This window comes from Elaeis guineensis, chromosome 13, assembly GCF_000442705.2.
Source record: "Elaeis guineensis isolate ETL-2024a chromosome 13, EG11, whole genome shotgun sequence".
NCBI lineage: Eukaryota > Viridiplantae > Streptophyta > Magnoliopsida > Arecales > Arecaceae > Elaeis > Elaeis guineensis.
The window spans coordinates 64,928,857-64,950,426 of record NC_026005.2 but is presented as its reverse complement, the minus strand read 5'-3'; the positions used below and the strand labels follow the sequence as shown (position 1 = coordinate 64,950,426).

The 21,570-nt window shown below is 36.8% G+C and overlaps 1 protein-coding gene across 1 annotated transcript; it reads left to right on the top strand.

The window, feature by feature from the left end:
* The first annotated feature begins 3,677 nt into the window (after nucleotides 1-3,677).
* On the top strand, nucleotides 3,678-21,348 carry LOC105032533 (QWRF motif-containing protein 2). The gene is made up of 6 exons (XM_010906992.3): nucleotides 3,678-5,421; nucleotides 12,620-12,739; nucleotides 15,208-15,324; nucleotides 15,418-15,507; nucleotides 20,402-20,509; nucleotides 20,843-21,348. Exons 1-6 carry the CDS (start codon nucleotides 4,057-4,059, stop codon nucleotides 20,900-20,902), a joined length of 1,860 nt encoding a protein of 619 aa, XP_010905294.4. The 5' UTR covers nucleotides 3,678-4,056; the 3' UTR covers nucleotides 20,903-21,348.
* Nucleotides 21,349-21,570: the final 222 nt, after the last annotated feature.

Below are 21,570 nucleotides of genomic sequence, written 5' to 3'. Positions count from 1 at the left end.
AGCTAAGTAGTGACATGCATCTATCCTAGTAGTTAATGGAAGCCAAAGTATTTAGTTGTAACTTGAGAGGTAACCTTTATCAATCAAATAATCAACATTCCTATTTTACTTTCTAATAATCTTTTTTATCTTTGGTCATCTCTTAATTCATAGTTTGTAATGCAGCTGTAGGGACCATGCATGCATATATTTAGCCCCATATCGATTATTCACTGAAAAGATCTTGGATATTTATATAGAGTAAAAAATCAAAATAGTATCTTCTAACTAATCTTCTTAGATGAGACCTTAGATCGTTATAAATAGTATCAAAGCCAAAATCAACTCATAGCCTATGTGGATTAGGAAACATTATTGCACAAGTCCACTTGAACTAACCACAAGCTGATCATAGTAGTTATGAATGAATTTACATAAATCTGAATTTTAGTCTGATGAGGACGTCAGACTTAAAGAGAGAAAGTATATGAGGATCCGTACAGTTATGTATTTTATCTCACATCAATTATTTATTGAGAAATCTTGAATATTTATACAAGACTAAGAAACTTAAATAATAATTACAGCTAGTCTTTTTAAATGAGGTTCTTGGTTATTATAATAGTACTATAGTTAGTATTTTTTTTTTATGCGAGAGAGCATCTAATAGTAAAACTCCTTGAAGATCAAGATAATAAAGTCCATTGCCTTTTATCATTTCAAATTCAAACACTAGTGGCATTCTCATACATGGATCTAGCCCTACCCTCAACCACTTTGTTTCCTATTCCACCCTTAAAGAAAAATGAGGAGTAACATCATGATAACTTTAATTAAATTTTACTTTAAAATATTTAAATCATGCTAAACTTTATAATAAGAGCCTCATAGAAATTCAACATAATTTGTTAGTCATAATATATTTTAAAACCATAACTAAATTAAGGATGTGATGTAGCAAATAAATCTTAAATAATTTAAAAGGAAAGTATATATATTAATATCTGATCCATGCTATTTGTTTTAAAGAATATCATCCATACAAAATTCTTAAGCAGCCATGTACATTTGCACATGCATTATAACTAGTTTATATATATATATATATATATATATATATATATATATATATATATATATATATATATATATATATATATATATATGAATTTTTTGTCATGAATATTTTCCAAACTCACACCTTGTTTATACTTGTTTCTAGTCTAATTAATCAAAATTTTTGCCAATAGAACCTGTCTTAGATGGTTGGCATCCCTCTTCTTGGTAGAGAGGTAACATTCCGAGCATATTTCCAGGAAAAACCATGACATCTTCATTGATTATTGAATGTCAGAAGAAGAAACGTAGGAAGCAATGTATGATATAGAAGTAGAAAAATTAGGGTGATACAATTCAATTTATATTCCAAAAGACTGCAAAAGATGGATAACAAAACTATGGAAACATATTTTAAACTAATAAAAACCTAGATTCCCATAATTCCATTTTCCTTTTTAACAACTCACTTTTTCAAAATTATATAAGTTTTCAATTTTAGAAAAGCTATAATTTTTGTTTCTTAAGCAATTATTTGCTATAGGGAGCTAATACTAATGTTGTTGTTTGCTTTTGCAAGGCAAAACTAGTAGGTCGGTACTATTGGAACAACGCAGAAGTGCACCAAATCATGCCTATTATCTAAAGACCACCACAAAACAATATCTGTGGTAGATACACAGATCAACAATAAATTCTTAATTCCTAACTATTCACATGGATCTATAGAGCCCTGTACATGAAAAGAAAGGAGGAATACGATAGCAGGAAAAATACAAAGAATAAGATCAATAAGAGGAATAATACAATTGCATAAATCTTCTCACAATTCCCAATTGATGGAATAGGAATTGCCAAGTGCCGGGCAGCTGTATGTCCCCATCACCTTTTACTGCCCTAAAATATTGTTACCAACAGTCAATATTTTGAAGTTTACCAACAAGAAAACAGTCAATATTTTGGGAAAGCCAAAAAAGTTTCATGGCTATTCTTTTCTTTTCATGAATCAAACCAATTAAGCTGAGGAAGAGATCGCATGTTACTGTCAACGGTCACTATGATTGGCAGTGACTTTTTAGCTAAGCTCCACCACAAGATTGGACCCATTGGAAAGGACTGTTCTGATGGATTACTGTTTTCTCGGATCTCCTAACAGGCGTTATCCATGACCCACCCCCATGCTTCCTGGTGGATCTCAACTCATTAATGTACTATCTTAGCTAGTTTACCAATAAAGTATAGCATCTTAAGTATCGAAGAACTGTAGTATTATATAATGAACGCAGTTAAACTATTGTACTTACCTAAAGTCTTTCCCAAGTGATATTTAATTATGAAAACTTAAATTATTATCACCTCCTTCCTAGCTTACCAGATCCCTTGGTTTGATTTGGGTTCCAAGCCTACGTTCAACTCTTAAGGTTGTGGGGATAACTCTAGCAAAGCTTGACCTGTATTGACTAACATTCTTTTTAAAATAAAAAATAATCAGATAAATTTAATCATTCATTTTACTGTTGGAAGCAAACCCATGAGTTTTGTCCCCGTTAGGCTTCAATCTTTAATCCATTATTTTTTTGCTATCTTTTATTATCTCAAATGAGAGTGTTGATTGGGAGAAGTTGGGGTCTGAAATCGAAATGGGAATAGATGACTCCCATTCCGATCATTTGGTTAAGAAGAGTTTTTTTTCGATTTCATTTTGAAGCAGGATGAAAATGATCCAAACAACTTAAAACTCAATCATCATTCTCTCTTAAGGATTCAAATTTTTATTCCGATTTCGATTTTGATTTCAATTATGAATTAAATATTTCAGAGAATTTGACTATTCCAATTTTGATTCTCATTCATTCTGATTTTTATTCTAATTCTGATTTCGATTATGAATCAAATATCCTCTATATATAATGGCTCCACAATAATAATTCTAACTATTTATACTTGTCTAACCATTCGCATGTTTAATTTAAAGTTAGTTTAAGAAAATAGTTGTTACTTAATCTATCCAAATTTGAACCGCAGCTCAAAATTATCATTAAGTGCCAATTTGATGTAGATATGGTCCATTCTACTCTACCAAATGTTTAATTTAAAATTAGTATTACACTACTTTAGATATTTAATTAAATCCGGTTAAAATCTATAATCTGATGACAACTTGGTATGTATATGGGTCCATCCCAGTCTACCAAAACAAGTCTGCCTTTAAATAACATGAATTTCCCCACTTTGTGGTGACCCCCCAACCAGCGACCACAACCCATCTGAAATTAAAGAGCCCCCCTTCGCTGGTTACTGTCAAGTATCCTTAATCCTTAATTAAAGGTCTAATTTTTCATTAATTCTTTTAAATTCTTTTTAAATACTCTTAAATGCTCTCTAAATTCAAAGGGACGGCAATGTAGGAAGCGCTCCTCCTTCTCCCCCCCCCCCACTAACCATGTAGCCGTTATCCCCAACCCCCTCTCTTTCCCTTTCTCTCTTTATTTCCTTCCTATTTTCTCTCTCTAACTACTCTCTTTGTTTTGGTAATTAACTACTCTCCTTGTTCAATTTCATTTTTTATAGGCTTAATTTTTATTGAGTAATACGCGGACTATAGAGTAGACAACACCAGGAAAATAACAAAAAATAATTCTTATTAGATAACCAAAAAAAAATCCAAAACCCATCTCTCTCTCCCCTCATGCAGACACTTCTTTCGTAGCAAAACAGCAAGCCTTTACATAGCTTAAGAGCAACATCACACTAAATAACAACCAACAAAACCACAGAGATAGAGAGAGAAAACAAAGCCTCCAAACCCTTCTCTCTCTATCTCTCCCCTTCTTCTCTACTTCACTCTTCCCTTCTCTTCTTCAGGGGCCAAGAGAGGAGCTCAGAAACTGGAGTCCAGTGCTCCGCCGGGGAATGTGACTCTCCCTCTCCACCAAAAGGCTAGCTGGTGGTGGAATTCGAGAAGATAGGCAGAGATCGAGATAGGGTCGAGGCGGAGAACCAGATCTCTCCCTGGGGAGCATGGTGGCCGCCATCCCCGCCGCTTCTCCGACCACCACCGCCTCGGCCACCTCCACCTCCCCCGGCCCCAAAAACCCCTCCCTCTCCGACGATCCCCATAACCCCTCCCGTCCCCCTCTCATCCCCTCAGAGAAGGACAATGCTGCCGCCGTCTCCCGCCGCCCCCGGACCAAGGAGATCTCCTCTCGATATCTCTCCTCCTACTCCTCGTCGTCTTCTACTACCTCTACTTCCTATTCTTCTTCCAATTCCTACTCTTCTTCGCGCTCTTCTTCGAGTTCCCGGCGCTTCCCCTCACCTCTGGTGTCCTCCCGGCCCTCCACGCCACCGGCATTGGCTCCTAAGAGATCCCAGTCCGTCGATCGGAGCCGTCCCTCCACCCCTCGCCCGGATCACCGGCCCACCACCGCCGAGCCCTCCGCCGCCGCCCGAGCCCTGTGCACCACCACACGAAGCCTCTCCGTCTCGTTCCAAGGGGAGTCCTTCTTCTACCAGACCAGCCGCGCCAAAGCCACCTCCCCTAGCCCCGCCCGCAAGCCCAGCCCCACGCACCGGAGGACCAACTCAGCCGCCGCTACCCCGGCCAGGGCCGGCGACCAGTCAGAGAACTCCCGGCCCTTTGAAAACCACCACCGCTGGCCTGCCGCCAGACCCCGGCCGTCGAACCCGTTGATGAGGAGCTTGGACTGCAATTTGGAGAAGAAAGGTTCTATCTTGGCCACGGTCCATTTGCTGCAGCAGTCAATGGTGTTCGATGATGGCACGCGCCGAGCATCCTTCGACGGGTGCGACCTCTCGGCATCATCGGATACCGATAGTGTGTCCTCCGGCAGCAATTCAGGGGTGCAGGAGCTTAGTGTGCCTCCAAGGGCACGGGTCACTCCCCGTGGAATTAGTGTGCCTGCAAGGTTCTGGCAGGAGACCAACAGCCGGTTACGCCGGCTTCCGGAGCCGGGCACGCCGTTGTCGTCATCAGGCTCCAGGACTGCGGCCCCACCGAAGCTTGGTTTGGCAAAGAAATCATTGGTGGATAGCCCTTCGTCATCTCCTCGGTCGGTTTCTTCTCCGCTCCATGGACCCATGAGGCCATCTTCTCCGAGTAAGATTGTGGCTTCTCCCTCAAGGGGAATGGCCAGTCCTTTGCGAGCGAGGAACAATGGATCTGTGAGTTCCTCTCCAATTGGTCAGCCAGGTAATGCACCTTCAATTATAAGCTTTGCGGCGGAAGTGAGGAGGGCAAAGAAAGGGGAGAACCGGATTGAGGAAGCACACTTGTTGAGGCTGTTTCATAATCGGCAGTTGGAATGGCGTTGGGTGAATGCAAGGGCCAATGCTTCACTCTTTGTGCAGAGACTGACTGCAGAGGTACTGTCAGTGCTATAATCTTAGAGTTTGCTTTCTCAACTCATTGATATTTGGAATTGTAATATACTAGCTTGGATGTTGCCCCTATCAATTCCCTTGGTACCTTGCTTTGGTTTAAGATTGAGCCATCTTAATTGTTCAGAAATATTTATATCTCTTCTATATGTTACTCCGGTCTATTGTTCTTACTTAAACTAAAAGCACCTGCCAATATTGCTGTTTTTTTTTTTATCATCTCATATGTTGCACGGTACAAGGATTAGCTTATGATCATTTTCCACTTTTAACATTTCCTCATGTTAATGCAGTATTCATTTTCTTGCTGAAATTCTGGGACTGTGTGAGCATACAAGAAATATTATAGAATTGCATATGTTTTTAGCCTGTTTGGGTTCAGGGATTTTGCTTCCTCATATGGCAGATGTTGCCTGTAAGGGGACTGTCTATCATATTCCTCACCATGTGTATTGGTTTGTGATGACTGCTATGGTCAGGGACAGATGAAATAGGGGCATTATTCAGTTCTTTTAGTTCTCATGTACACATTCTGTAAGTTTTTGTTATATTTAAGTGATTATCATGCATCCTTGTAGTCAATGTAATGTTGAGATTAGTATCAGGAACTATGCTTTGGAAAAGAATATGGGTTACTCAAATCATATAATCTGATTAAACTGAAATTTTGAATGTGTTTTTTTTTTGAGTTTCTATGCGACTGATCATCTAAAACAAATGCAGTTGACTTTAGATGTAAACCGTTGATGAAATTATAATTTTTAATTCCTTAATAATTTTGTTTTCAAATTAAGACAAGCAAATGGAGATGTACATGGGTTTCATTAGTTGCTTCTTCCTTTCTCAAGATGTGCAATTCATTATTATCAGTTTAAGAAGTTTGATGCGCATTTGCGACTTATGAAATTTCTGAGCATATTTATGTGACATCTAAGGATATTCCTTCAGTTTAATATGATAGTATGACCGAAAAGAGTAGCAGGAAAGCAGCGGATAAAGTAAAGTGGAGTCAGAAGACAATTAAGCATACGATACAGAGTTAGAAAGGATGATAAATAGCATGAGCAAGGTGACAAAGCGATGAATGATACTGTGTGCCTCCAGATATAATGTGGTAGGAGATGGTTGAAAATGTATGCAGACTATAGCAAGAGCATGGTTGGAATGTCTGGGGTGAAAGTATGGGAAAGGAGAATTTGTGTTTATACGACAACATTATGTCTTGAAAAATGGAAGAATGCTAGAAACCTAATATGCAAAAATTGAAAAGAAAGAACAAAAAGCCAGAGTATCAAGGGAAAGGTTTAGTTTTTGATGATTTCAACTTTAAAATAAAGCTGAAAAAATGGAAAAAGAAAATATTTATGTGTTACCATATAATGGGAGGAAGGCAGCATTTAAACAGATCATGCAAAAAGAGTGAGAAATGATAGAGTGGTAGCTTGAGACCATGAGTTTGTCAGAAATGGAGATTATGCTTTCAATTGTTAAAGGTTAATTGTAGGAGCATAGGATTAGCAGAAAGAGGATATGTAGGGTGAGAAGAAGTAAGATACTTCACCAAATGGCACCAATTATATTTATGTCAGGTGACTTTAGTGAGGATGAAAGGAGGCAGATGAGATGCCAATAAAAATATATATTAATAGAACAAATGTGGTTAGTTTGGTTTTACTTTGACTAACATCACAAGAATTTAGAAGCAGGAAGTATAAGTTGCACAATTTACCATAAAGTTAAATCTATATTACACAATCAAGCTTTGAAAGAGACTAGAATAATGGTAGGCAGTGAGCATTTAAACCATTTGGGTTTCATTCTAGGAATATCTATTTTTTAGGTGGTGATCAGAAAATTCAGATAGAATAATTGTATAATTTGCATGTGGTTTTAGTTTATTGGGAAGAAAATCTTTATTAGAGTGTGATGAGTGCTTGGTTGTTGAGACATGACAAAGACATTGAAGATTTTCATACTTGACAAATCTGAAGACAAGGTTGAGCGATGACAATATGTATATTTGGATCTATATATACAGATATTGTTCAAACACTGCTTTGCTGTTAAAGATATGAGAGACCGAGAATCAGTTTTGGGCTTGTCAAGTAAAATAATATTAGGTTTTGGGTGGTATCATGCGTCTTAGAAATACTTAGCTTTTTCAAGAAACTAGAAGCCAAAATATTTTTGTTGGATGACTAGATGTATTGGCAATTGGGCAGCAGTGTTCTTGAGAGATTGGATGCATTTGTTTTAGTTGCATAGATCTCATCATTACATTATCTAGGTTCTATTTTTAAAATTTATAAAATGATGAGAGACTGAGTAAGATACTAAAGGTAGCTATTATGCTGCCTCATGTAATAGATCTTCACGCTATGTTATTTCATCATTCCCCTTTTTTGAGTCCAAATGAGTGAGTACAAGAGGCCTGTTCAACCCAACAGTGCCTTAGCCACAATTGGCCAAGCAGCACATGGAGGCAATAACTCAATTTTGATGCATGATCTAAAATCTACGTGGTTCTGGAAAATTTCAAGTAACAAAGAAACCAGACAGTTAAAACGCATGACTTAATTTAACAGATGAATGAATTTATCCCACTCAGACCTCCCTTTTTACCTTTTATTCATCATCACTTGAACCCCAAGGTTAGCCCCCCTCCTTTTTGTGATTTCCTTCCTTGGTTTTTGACTCTTTGGTTAGTTTTCCTCTCAAAACCTAGCGGATCGTCATCTTCAAGATGTATACACCATTGTCATATTCAAGGACAAACCCCTCTTCAGAAGGCCGAATTAATGGGTCCTGTCTCATTGATGTCGCATGCTATAGTGCCCTCTTCATATACTCAGCTTCTTCATGCAATGCGGAGCAATGTCAGCCTTTGGTTGAACCCTTCTATCATCTTGTGTTGACCTTATGTTCAATTCATTCTTACATCTTTTTTCATTCTTCAAACTTCCATCATCAATGTGCTGTAGCTGAACATTCCATGTTGACCATATTATCCCTCAATTCTATGATCGTCAAGGTAGTTGTACAACTTTAGGCACTTTTCTATTTCTCAATCATGAGAATAAACAAGTGAATTTAATTTGGAGGGAAGTTGCTCTCTGTGTGACAAGATATGAACAAATGTTCATATAAAAGGTAAATTATCCAATTCTTCATTTGCTAGAAATCTGCTATCTGCCATTTTGGCTTCAATATTTCTGATTGTCTGTCGTTAGAAGCACTAGTGTCTAATTCTTCTTGGCAATAGTTTCTTCGATCCTTTGCCACATGACCCTTGCTATAACAAGTATGTGGCTGAATACTGCTAAGAATTTTCTCTGGAGGGTTATCTAGAAGTGGGCCTCATTTAATTTGTTCTAAGATGGAACATGGTCACAACTGCCAGTGAGCAAAAGGGCCTGATTACCATATCATATGTCTTGCTTTTCATGTCTTTCTCGAGATCTTTCATGAGAGCTGCCACACAGACTACCATATCAGTCATGTCGGTTCCTCCCCTGACCTTAAGAGACTGTAAACCATGGCTCATACTATAATTCCTCTTGAAAAATAGAATGTATGTCATATCCATTATTAGTCAATACTATTGTCTCCACAATGTTCTCAGCAATGGCAACCCTCAAGCAGACTGCACAGGAAGTTGAACCCCCTCCATCTCTCTTGAGCCTGGATTTAATGAAGACAATCCAGAACTTTATGGCCTACCCCCCTGCATCTATATCATACCGTAAGACCATCATAAACATAATGTTGAAAACATTAGCACCATCCTCAATCTTGACTCCAAGCTGTAGCAGTTTGGTAAGATCAACCTCTAGGGAAGCTCAAGCCAGTCTACAGCTTGCAGCTATCATGGTTGGAACATCCATGGTATAAGGTCTGTCAACAAGCATATCTGTTTCTGAAATAATAGTTCTCTTATAACACTCCAAAGGAAGTCTTGGAAAACAACCCAAACTGGACCAACCTGGAAGCTCAATGCTAATGGTATATAATTATTTCTCCACCGTATTGAGGAAAGTATTTACCAGTTTACAGATCGTCGGCTCTTGCAGGGACTTGCATCCTCTCATTAGCATTCTGAAATTTAAAAGCATTAACCCCATTGACCATGTCAAGAACTACGAAAAACTGCTGTTCTGTTCCAAATTTTGTTTAGTATCTCAAGGAAACTTATTGCCAAGGAACTGCCTGAGCAGACAATGCTTCGATTTCTCTCTGACTTTTTTTCATGACTTCTGCTCAATAATGAGTTGTTGTTACCTAAACACTCACATCCAGCTCCAAGAACCTAAATCTGATACGGATCTGAATTTAATACACATTGGACACTTGGCTACGTATTAAACTTTAATATTTGCTGCTTTTAAAAAAATTGGTGAAGACTTGGAGTCTTTAACAAGAAGTCCACCCTCACTATAATAGGGTTAAAAATGAGCTTTTTTTCTTTTACAGATTGGTCAAGAATGTAGGTATTAAAACAGCTTTGCAAAATGTCATGTTTCTAATATATTTAAGTTACTAGATGAGAAACAAGCATATTGGAAGACCTTAACAGATAATATCTTTTAATATTATATATATAAATATGTGTGTATACATACATACATAAATACATACATACATATATGTATGTATGTATGTATATGTGTATATGTATATGTACATATATGTATATATGTATACATATATGTATGTATGTATGTATGTATATACACATATGGCTAGGATTTTTTTCCATGTGTCTCTTTTTCCTTTTCCTTCCTCTTGCTGCATCAGATGCTTGGACATATGTCTGAGTCTGATTCTGATATCTGTGTCCATGCTAGGCCTTATTTAGGAAAACTCTTCTTCTATAGAAATGTTAGATAATAAACTTTCTTGCCATCACGTGAACCTCCTATCTCGATGCTGCTGTTTTCTGACAGGGCAATTCTTGCTTTATGTTTCTGCCTGACCATCCCTCATGTCTTCACCCCTGGATTTCACTCTAGCTGCATTATTTACCATGGCTGATCTTATGTCATCTTCCTACTTCATGGATCATTTGGTAGTGCCAATTTACCCCTTATACATGCGATGATAGAAACCTCTCAGAAATATCTCAATATAATGTAGCAGGTGCTTAGTCAGAATTTCCTAAGACAAGTCCAGGAACATCCTTTTTTTCAATCTCCTTGTTATTGATAGCGGTGTGTTGTGGCTTCAAAAACCTTGGGCTGTATGAGATGGCCTGTAATTTGTTTCTATGACATTCTTCTTTGAAATCTTAATCTAATTGTGCCTAAAGATGAAGTGGTTTCAACAAATATCATATCCCTATGTTCCTTCTGGACATTGGCTAGAAAGGAAGGTGAGGATCTTCGATTAGATATTCAGTATGTAAGAATATTTACAGATTTAGTTAAATTGATGTGCCGTCATATACATGCTGCTTGCTAGCCTATCAGATTTTAGAAGCTAGCTATTTATAGGGGCCCAAACAAGCTAGGATGAGCCGGGCATCGGGCTGCTCGGTTTCACCTCAGCTTCTTAAGAAGCTGCTTGAGCCTGGCTCCAACTCAAGTTGAGCTCAACAAAACCTGCTCAAGCTTGACTTGGCTAACCTTTGTGTCAAGCTTGAGTCAAGCTGAGCTGAGCTTTCCCACTATATAAGAACTGGACAGCTGTTCAGGTGTGGCTTGTTTATGAGCCCAGCTCTGATCTGAGCTTAGCTTGTTTCCTAATTGAGTCAAGCTCAAACAAGCCCTTAAGCCAAGCCCAAGCTGCTACTGAGCAGCTAGGTTCAGTTGTGCCCCTGGCTTTGATTCCGTATTCTTTTTAATTGATTTGAATTTGTTGTAACGTAGGTGCTTTTACCAGTTTGGGTGGTATCATCTATTTTGTGACTCTTTTCTCTCAACCATGTTCTTTTTCCAATAGATTTTTGGTTGTATCCTCCCCACCTTTACTCATGTATATGAGAGTAATACCAGGTTTACAAACTACTTATGAAACAAATAATGGGTTTCTAGTGGCAATAGGTCTTAGGTTTAAACCTTTATCTTTTTGCACATGTTATAGGAGAACTTGCTGTTCAAATTGAAGAGGAGAACCCCTAGTTCATGTTATCTACAGCTGATATAGTTTTGGCTGCTTGAACATCCAATGTAATTAGTGGAAAAAAAGGTTTAGAGCATAATGGTCTAACTACTTGGACCAATATATAGTTTGAGGAGCGTGACTTTAATTTAAATATCAAGCAATTCATAGTTGAACCATGGGATGAAGACTTATGTAGATTTGGGATTGATAGTGAATTACGATCTATGCATCACAATACATGTATGAAGCTAAATTTGATGGGTTTAAATGCCTCTGAATTGATGAACTTACTCAAAATACAGAATAGTTCCATTACAGTTGTTAAATTTGTATCCACTTGATGTATAAGTAGGTGACCTTCAAAACATATGATTTTGGTTATAATAATTTGAGTGCGGTACATTTGATAAACAGTGTTTGGATCTTCAACTTGGATGGTTTCCTACTATTAATTATGTAATAATAGAATTGGGACACCAGAATCCTAGCTTAGCTTTGTCTCTGTGCGCTGTGCATGCATGCGGTGCATACCACTTGTGCATGCACATGGATGTCCATAATCTATGGGAGGATCTCATCTTGTAATGGTTTACCATAGTTTCTCTGGTCCTTATCATTAAATCACTGGATTCAATTTTTCTGTTCATCATAATCATGCTCATCAAAATGCCAAGCCATTATTGCACAGGACTTTTTGGCAATATGGTGTGACTTTATATGCAATTTCATGGAATTAGAGTTTGTGCACATATTCAAGGTTGTCCAACAGCAGAGATCATATGTTTTGTTGTGCTGTAAATGTATGTGTGCAGGCATCTCAGTGTTTATATTCTAACTTCTAGCATTTGGTTCTTGGGCTTATTCATAAGTGCAGATGTGACTTCAATAATATGCTCTAATTTCCACTGCTTGGGCCAGTTATTCATACATCTTAGTTTCATTTTTAGTCATTTTGCCCTTGATGTTATGGTTTAACTTGCATGTAAAATCTTTAATATCAATAAGCTAATGCCTTCCTCTGATCTTTATCAAAGAAGTATAGATGATGCTTTATCAGCTAATTCTTTGATTTGCTTTGTATCAGAAAAATTTGTATAATGCTTGGATAACTACATCAGAGTTGCGTGATTCTGTCACTTTTAAAAGGACCAAGCTACAGCTTCTGAAACAAAATCTAAAACTAACTTCCATTCTTAAGGGACAAGTAAGTCTTTCATCACCATCTCTCTCTCTCTCTCTCTCTTCTCTTTCTCCTCTCTGTGTGTGTGTGATGTTGCTGCAAGGTTTTCTGCAAATCTAATTTCAGTTCTGGATTATTACCATGCTTCATGTCTACCAAATACTCAGCTTCTATAATTTCTTGATTGCTGTGCCTTTGATTACTGGATGTTAACATATAATTGCCATTGAGTATTTGCATTAGATCTTGGACAACCAGCCTTTTTCTTTCAAGCAATGGAGCCAGGAATGTGCCTTTTGGTGGCCTGAAAGAAACCTAGCTTATACAAATCTATTCTCTTGAAGATATCATTTTATGATTTCAAACATTGTTTCCATCTTATGAGGCCGAGTATATTTTTTGTTCTAGGGATCTAAGTGATTATTTCATCTAGATTGATTCAATGAAACATTAGGTTAAATAATCAATTATCGGATTTCTAGGTCTTACTCCAATGCATTTGTGCTTTCTGATCTGTGTTATTATTTATATGTATATAAGTAGTATTTCATAATAGATAAAGCAAACATGATTGACATATATGATGATTCATCGAAAGAAAAGGTCCCAAAAATATGTTTAATTTGGACCAAAAATCTTGAAAAAAAGGAAAAAAAACTCAGTAATTCACTTAAAAAAATCATATTGGAGACACAATATGACTGGTAACTTTGTCAAATAAAATGATCTTACACCATAACATGGAGATTCAACCAAATTAAATATTAATTGAATTAGATATTGGTCACATGCTTAATCAAATATTGGTCGCATGCTTAAAATTAATGTTCACGTCACACATCTATGTATTTTGTAGGCAAAGATGAATTGTACTGATAGAGGAGGCAGAGATTTCTCTTTCATTTTCTTAAATAGTAGAAAACATGTAAGATCTTGTCCGCTTAATATAAGAAATATAGCAATGGGCCTTGAGACATCCAGCAACAGAGGTTACTTACTATGGGAGAAGAGATAAGACGTCCATGTAAATCACAGAGAGAGAGAGAGAGGTGGATGTGGGTGTAGTCAAACAAGGAACCATGCGTTAAACTTTCACCCGTTTTCTGGTTGAGATACAAATAACATATGCATCGATAGTTCATAAAGGTAAAATTTGATTAAAATTTAAATTAATCAATCTAGGCATTCCATATTTGATTAGGATTCAATCTAAAATTTAAACTTAATCGAAAATATTAAATGCTGATTAAGAGGGGTGATTGAGCCACTAGAAACATAGTAGGTGAGTAGTTGAGTTCCACAGGAATGGGAGGCTGTTAAGTTTAGCTTGAGGGTGTTGGAGGAGGGGGGGGCATGGCATAACTGAATTAATGGAGGTGGGCTTGGCTTCACTGCTGTTTCTAACCATATAAAGCTGCTGTAGTTGGTCCAAGTATGACCAGATTCAACTTGACACCAACAAAATGTAATTATTGCCAAATATTTTGTGCAAGAAGGGTGAAATAACAATGTAATTGTTCAGTCAACTGGAATGTGTCATGCAACTAGAGATCCTGCCTTCAAAGGACCATACCCCAAGGTTCTTCTAGATTGGAGAAGTATAGATGAAGAGTAAAGAAGGCAAGATCTGCTATAGTGCACTAAGCTGCAGACTACATGAAGAGCTAAAATGAAGTGCAACTCCCTATTGGTTATTGATAATCAAGGATCTTAAATATAAATGAAAAGAAATTTTAGAGAAGTGGCTTACTTCTAGAATTGGTGGGAAATATTTACAGCCGAAGACTATTTTTGCTAGGCTGCAAAAGCATTTCCAAGTTGTTTTATCACAATAACTTGAAATGTTCAGACTTCAAACTAGTTATATCTGTTAGAAATCTTAGTGTTCAAACTTCAAGTTCCAGGTACTTGTATAGTACATTGGCATCCTATAGTAATGGCATCTTTTTGAAAAAATAAAAAAAGCCCTACTAATCGCCTGACTATATTACTAATTTTCTTTGCATGAGTTTCTACCATATTTCTGGAACTTTCTTTCCTTATTATCTTGATAAAATCTGCAAATCAAGATATACAGCTATTCTGTTGTTATTTTCCCTCTAACTTCACAGGTATTAGTTACCTTGTTTTTTTCACCAATTGATGTTTGCCCTTTATTTTTATTTTTTTTTGTATATTCCACAGAAATGCGGCATTGATTTGCTGCAAACAAGATATTATGGTAGTATAATGGGGAATATATTGTCAATCAGCTACAAATGTCTAGGCAGCTTATTTCCCTAAGGAGTAATTTTCTGTAATGGGAAATATCCTGCCAAAATGTATTCTAAAAGCTGCTATGCTTCATAAAATGTGAGACAATACATTTCCTACACGATGAATTTATCTTAAAGAATTTTCTTAAAAAAAATTCAGGATGATAATTTTGCTCATGATGATTTGAACTATTTCATTGGTGTAGATCTAAACGTTGTAATATTTGATCAATGCAGATGACCTATTTGGAGGAGTGGTCTCTTTTGGATAGAGATCATTCTAGTGCTTTATCAGGAGCTATTGAAGCGTTAAAGGCTAGCACGCTCCGTCTTCCTGTTGTTGGAGGAGCAAAGGTTTGTACCTCTAGATATTCAATTTAATAAATCAATTAGTAATTTCAGCCAACCTTTGCAAAGTAATGCAGTTGCTTTCTTTTTTATTAACAGGCAGACATCCAAGAAGTGAAAGATGCTGTTGGTTCAGTAGTTGATGTGATGCAATCGATGGGATCCTCCATATGTTCTCTATTGTCAAAGGTGATTACCTTCACAATATTCATTTTCACATGTAATATCTATTAAAATGTTTTTTTAGTTTTCTGGTTAATGAGTGTTCAGATATTTTCTTGATATAATATGGAACAAGTGCCAATCTTATAATGCCTATCTGTGGTCGATGACTTAGTCTGAACAACATACCATTTGATTGTCACATGGAGAAACAATCAATAACCAGTGTCATAGAGTTTTACAAGTTTGTTGGCAGCAAGAAGATTGTCATTGGTGTCTTAGTTTGACTTGTAATTAAGGGCGGCAATTTATGATCTGACCCGTCAACCAGACCTGCGAATGACCGCTTTAAGCAGGTTTGGATTTGACATAAATGGATTTAGGTCATAAATGGGTTAAGCCATCTAGATCTATTTATTAAATGGGTTGGGTTTAAGTTTAGACCTTTCACCTGTTTAACCCATTTTATCTCGTTTAATAATTTGGTTGGTTATGATCTGACCCATTTAACTTGTTTAATATTTGCTTAATCTGTTTCTAACTTGTGTAACCCAACCCATTTAATCTATTTAATCCATTTAATCCGTTTAACCGGACTTGACCTGTTTAATAAATGGGTTATGTGGATCGGGTTGGCTTACTTGTTTAATAAACGGTTGGATTCAAACTTGAGTTTTTGACTTTGTTTAATAAATAAGCTAGATTTGGATCGACAAATTTTTGATCTGACATCCGATCCAACCTATATCTGATCTGACCCACTTGATTGCCACCAGTGGTTGTAACCAATAAAAATTTTTGATCAAAAATGTTCCTTACTACTAGATAAGAAGCATGTCTGCTTAATTTCACATGAACAGAATGCCATCTGAAGTTCAGTTGTTTAAATAAATTTATTGACACTCCAATGGTGAAAACATATGATTGTTTGTCATCATTAACTTTATTTGCTTTAGATGATGCCAGCATATAATTTTATGTTCGTTGCTTTTAGTGTGTTGCATATGAGAAGTACATGTGTTCAGGGTACAAAAGTAACAGTGGCATTTTTTCGCTAATGTGAGGCAAATGCAAATAAAGAGGAAATATCAAACGATCCAAAGGTTTTCTTGTACTTCATGAGTATTAACCTTAAACTCTATCATCTTGTAGCATTATGGTGCCCAAGAAAAGACATTGTATGAGTTCTATCATTTTGGAGAAGCTGTTGATTGTTTTACTTCGAAATTTAATGGAACTAATTATGATGTTGAAGTGGATGGATGTGCAATTTAGCTTATGGAGGATTGTGATTTAGGCTTTTCTACTCTTTATCTGATTTTATGCATTTAGCTGATTATAGATGACTCTGTAAAAAGTTAAAATGCTGAGAAAAATGAGCCTACTAGGAATAGCATCTAGCACCAAACATCATCCTATATGCTTGTTTAGCCATAACGCCCACACCTAATGCTTATGATTGGGTATTGGTGTGATACTTGGGTAGAGTTAGGGAAGAAGAAATTCTTAGATATTCAAACTGACACCCACACCTAATGTTTATAATCGGGTATTGGTGTCAGACTTGGGTAGTGTTCCGCAAGAAGAAATTCTTAGATATTTGAACTGACACCTTACATGCATCCATATCCAAAACCTGCCTGATTTCATGAATATAGACCTAATCTAATATTTCCACCTAACCTTTGGTGGCAGCCAAATATTATCATTATATCTCAGCTAGCTTATCAAACAAGCAGTGAAGGCTGTTCAATGGGAGGCTTAGATTTAAAGCAGAAGGGTGAACCGAAGGATCAGAACATCAAGAAACATTGAAGAAACAAGGAATGTGAGAAATCCAGAAATGGAGAGAGAGGCAATGAAACTTCATAAGGCAAGGGAAAAATATGAAGAGCCATTGTTCTTCAAATCCTAATATAGCATTACTAAGTTAGAATGTTGTCCTAAATAACATGAGGGCAAGGAAGGTATAAAAGTACATGTTAAGACTAAAGCAAGTCCTAGTAACAGTCCAAGTAGCACCCAACATTAGGAAAAGGCCCACAATAAGTGAACACATGGGATACCGAAGAAAATTGAGTTGACGATAACAAAGACCAGAAAGGAGAACCAACCGACAGGGGAAGCTGATGCTACAGGCTGAAAGAGATGATGACATCTGTAGGTTTGGGAAGTCATTTTGAAGATTGATGATGAAGCCTTCAAAATCATAACTAGTGAAAACAGAAGGGTTTTGGAAGTGAAGGTGTCTGAATCATGCAAGAGGGTACCAGCGAGCTTTAAATGCTTATGTTGGGAAGCTGAGGTCTACTTCACAAATTCGCGTGTTGGTGGTCCTAAAAGATGGGAGTTGTTTGTGGAGATTACAAGTATCTAACCACAGTCAATCATATCAGCCCATACTGCCCTGTAGTGACCATAACATGCCAATAAGTTACCGAGGTTTGATTCGGTAAAGCAGCCCAACCAGTCTATACCAATTTGAATGGAGTGGAACTACCCATACTACCTGTACTGCCCTGTACTGCCTGGTACCAACCTGTATTGCCTGGTTTTGAACAGTTTTTTGATCGTGAGGAAAAAAAAGTGTTGGGTACCTATGTTGGTACAGGTACGTACCTTACCAAATGTACTGCACTGAAGTGGTAATATATCAACATGGTTCCTGGTACAGGTTTTGCGGACTTTGCATCCAACCTCCTCACACATGTGATAGAGAATGGCTTAATTAGCAAAATATTGACTATTTACATTTCCATGGCAAATGGGTTATAAAAAGAAACAAGACAATTATGGTTTAATTACTAAGAAAAGTTTCATATTGATCATGAATGGTAAAATCAACCAATTAATTGCAAGAAATGGCAGAAAGGAGTTCACAAATTCATTAAATAAGATGAAACTGTTTGAAGAGTCAAGAAATGATTGTTGAAGGTTTTCAAAAGGGATCATGAAATTAAATAAATTTTGTATATGTTTAAAATTGAAATAGGAGAAAGGCATCAAGATCCTTGTTTGAAAACCCAATATGGGTTTTGACAAAGTTGGCCTAAGAAAACAATCCAAAAATTATGATAAATTAAGTTGATCATATATTGTAGAAGCCTAACCGAATTCACGTTTGAGTTAAAAAGGAGGGAGAAAAAGGGGGGCATTTTCATAATAATGATGTGTCTTGCAAGGAAGATCAATTATAAGGCATTTTATATTTTTATTTGATGGAGAATTGACACAAAAGATGACAAATAAAAAGCAGATATAACCATGAGCTATTGAAACATGCATTTGAAGAGGTCAATTTAGCATCCTATAAGTCTTATTGGATTGGATGGTACATGCAGAATTCCTGTGAGATGAAACTAAAATCCCCCTTTTGGAATTCACTGAACTTCCAATGTTGGTTGTTAGAGGTGGATCTAGGTAGGTGATTGTCAGACAAATTTCCGAGCATATGATGAAATTAAAATCCCCCTCTTAGAATTCATTGAAGTTCCAATATTGGTTGATAGAAATGGATCTTGGTAGGTGATTGTCTGATAAATTTCTCTAGCGAGCATATAATGCTATGGCTCACATCTCAACTAGTCAGTCTAGCTAAGACTTTCTATTGGCAGATGGTTCTTCCGCAGTATGACCACTAGCATTTTCACTTTGGTTCCAGATTCTGTTAACTAGATTCATTTTTATTAGGAATCAACTCAATGCAATTCACACTTGGGGTGCATGTGCATACAGACTTATGCATACATCTATGCAAACTCATACAGAGAATAAATGAATACATTAGAGGATGAGACTAAAAGTGTAAACATTGTGGTACATTTTAAGTTATAATAGATTACTGCCAAAATTCTAACATATATAGATCTTTATTATATTTTCTCATAAAATTTCAAAGAAAGGGGAACTTTTAATTCATCTCAATAATATGTTGCCAGCACATGTAACTTGTGCCAGCTTTTGACATAATTGAGATTTTCAAAATAAAAATAAGAATCCCAAAGTCTACTTGTTATTTATTTTGCACATATTCTGAGGGATTAGATCCACCCAATTTGTTGACCCATAGTTGATTAGGATTAAATGCATTGAAGCGTGCACCTACCAAGTCACCTATTTCACTTACTGGTTGCTATGATACACGAGACCACTTCCTAGGTGCCCAAGCAATCACTTAGACAACATGGTATAAAAATCTCTCAATCAATTCTTCATCCATCTACTTCACTTAACATTGTTTTAGTTTGTATTATATTTTATAATTTAATATTTTAACATGCCTCAAGACATATGTAATAAACATTATGTATATATATCCAGCAAAAGCAAAGAGTACATTTCCTGAGACGTTGTAATTTGTAATATCTACCCCAACCCAACTCCTTTCTCACAATCTAGCTCAACTTGTAAATAGAAATAATCGAACTAATAACAATGTCTTATTCAACTATGTACATTAACACATATATTTAGGACCCTGGAGTTTGTTGATGCCGAAACGAATTGTTGTTGGACAGCATTTAGTGTCTGAAATTGAGTGTAGAGTAGAACCAAAAGACAACCTTAGTCCAGAACTCATTTTTTCAGTTCTGACTAATTGCTTAAATGGGCTGGAAAAAAATGCCGGCCACTGCAGATTGAATGGTAGTTGATCAATGCTAGATCTCCAACTCTCGACATAATATGGAGAGCTTAGTGGTTATTGAAGCAATCTGCAACAGTTAAAATTTTGATTGTTGATACATGTGTTAGAAAATAAAAGAAAAGAGCTGTTTTTCCCCTTTATTTTCAATCTTTACTTGATCTTGTTAATTTTCTTCAAGTATATGATCAAGCTTGCATTTATTCAATGATCTCTCTCTCTCTCTCTCTCCTCTCTCTCTCTCTCATGTACCTCATATGTATAAGGCATTATCTACAGGTAGAAGGAACTAGTTCCTTGGTGTCCGAACTCGCTAAAATGGCAGCTCAAGAGCAAGCATTACTAGAACAATCCAAAGATCTCTTGTCCACAGTAGCAGCTATGCATGTAAGTGATACAGCCAGATTTATTATTTTCTGGAAATGGTTTTACCTAGCCATATGAGGAGGCAAATGGAAGCAGCATGGGTGGAAATGTTATCCAAAAGTCCCATGAAGTGTGCCCCATCATGCGCATGTGATTCTGTGTAGGCATGCTTTACTGGGTTGTCTCTGTTGTGTGCGTGCATGCACATGTGTGGGCATGTGCGTGCACAGTTGGTTCTGTTGGATGCCACCCACCAGCCTCCTGATGCAATCTCATTAAGATCAAGCTAAAACCATCTTTATTTCCTTTCCAATTTTCTCATATTGTTTGTTAATACAAACGTTTGGAAAACAGGTGAGACAATCTAGCCTGCAAGGGCACATATTACAGCTAAAACGGAACCCAGCCAGATGAAATTGTAGGGCCAATTCTGTTTCTGCCTTTGTGATCACTAACATCACTGCAACCTCTTCTTTTTCTAACCGGAGATTGTGCCAATGGTAATAAAGCATGGTGGTTTGTTGTGAGCGAAAGCGAGTGCTCTAAATCTGATGTTGATCTTACCTAGGGTGGCTGATTCATGTATTTTTGTATGCATATTACCACAGTAATGGCCTTTTTCCTTGCAGGATATACATTAGCTGTATACAGAATACTTTTTTCTTGTACTGAATCTACTGATCAAAGAAAAGCTTTTGTATATATTAATGCTTTCTTTTTTTCTTTTTCGTTAGAGAGAACATACCAGTTTCGTTATCAAAGTTGTCTTTGTATCTTATCCATCTTTTGGATATATAGTTGATGGAGAGTCCTAGATGGTAAAGTAGTGAACATTGTTCATGTTGCTTTGATGCTGCTTAGCTGTGGGCCTTGCCCTCTTGTGTCAAGAATGATACCTCTTGCTATCATGCTATGAATGGCAAAATCAATCAAAAATCACCAAGGAGACCATTATTCTTTGCACTTCCTTTCTCATTTGTTTCCATGTATATATTTCACATTTATTTCAATGATACAAGGGTGTCGAATCTTTTGGGAGGCCAGGTGTCATGAGGCGATGACATTGCCAGTCTTTGAGGAAT

Coding starts and splice junctions, on each gene's coding strand:
- LOC105032533 (XM_010906992.3), top strand. CDS start 4,057: ATGGTGGCCGCCATCCCCGCCGCTTCTCCGACCACCACCGCCTCGGCC. Junction 12,740..15,207: donor CTTCCATTCTTAAGGGACAA/GTAAGTCTTTCA, acceptor TGATCAATGCAG/ATGACCTATTTGGAGGAGTG. Junction 15,508..20,401: donor TATGTTCTCTATTGTCAAAG/GTGATTACCTTC, acceptor CATTATCTACAG/GTAGAAGGAACTAGTTCCTT.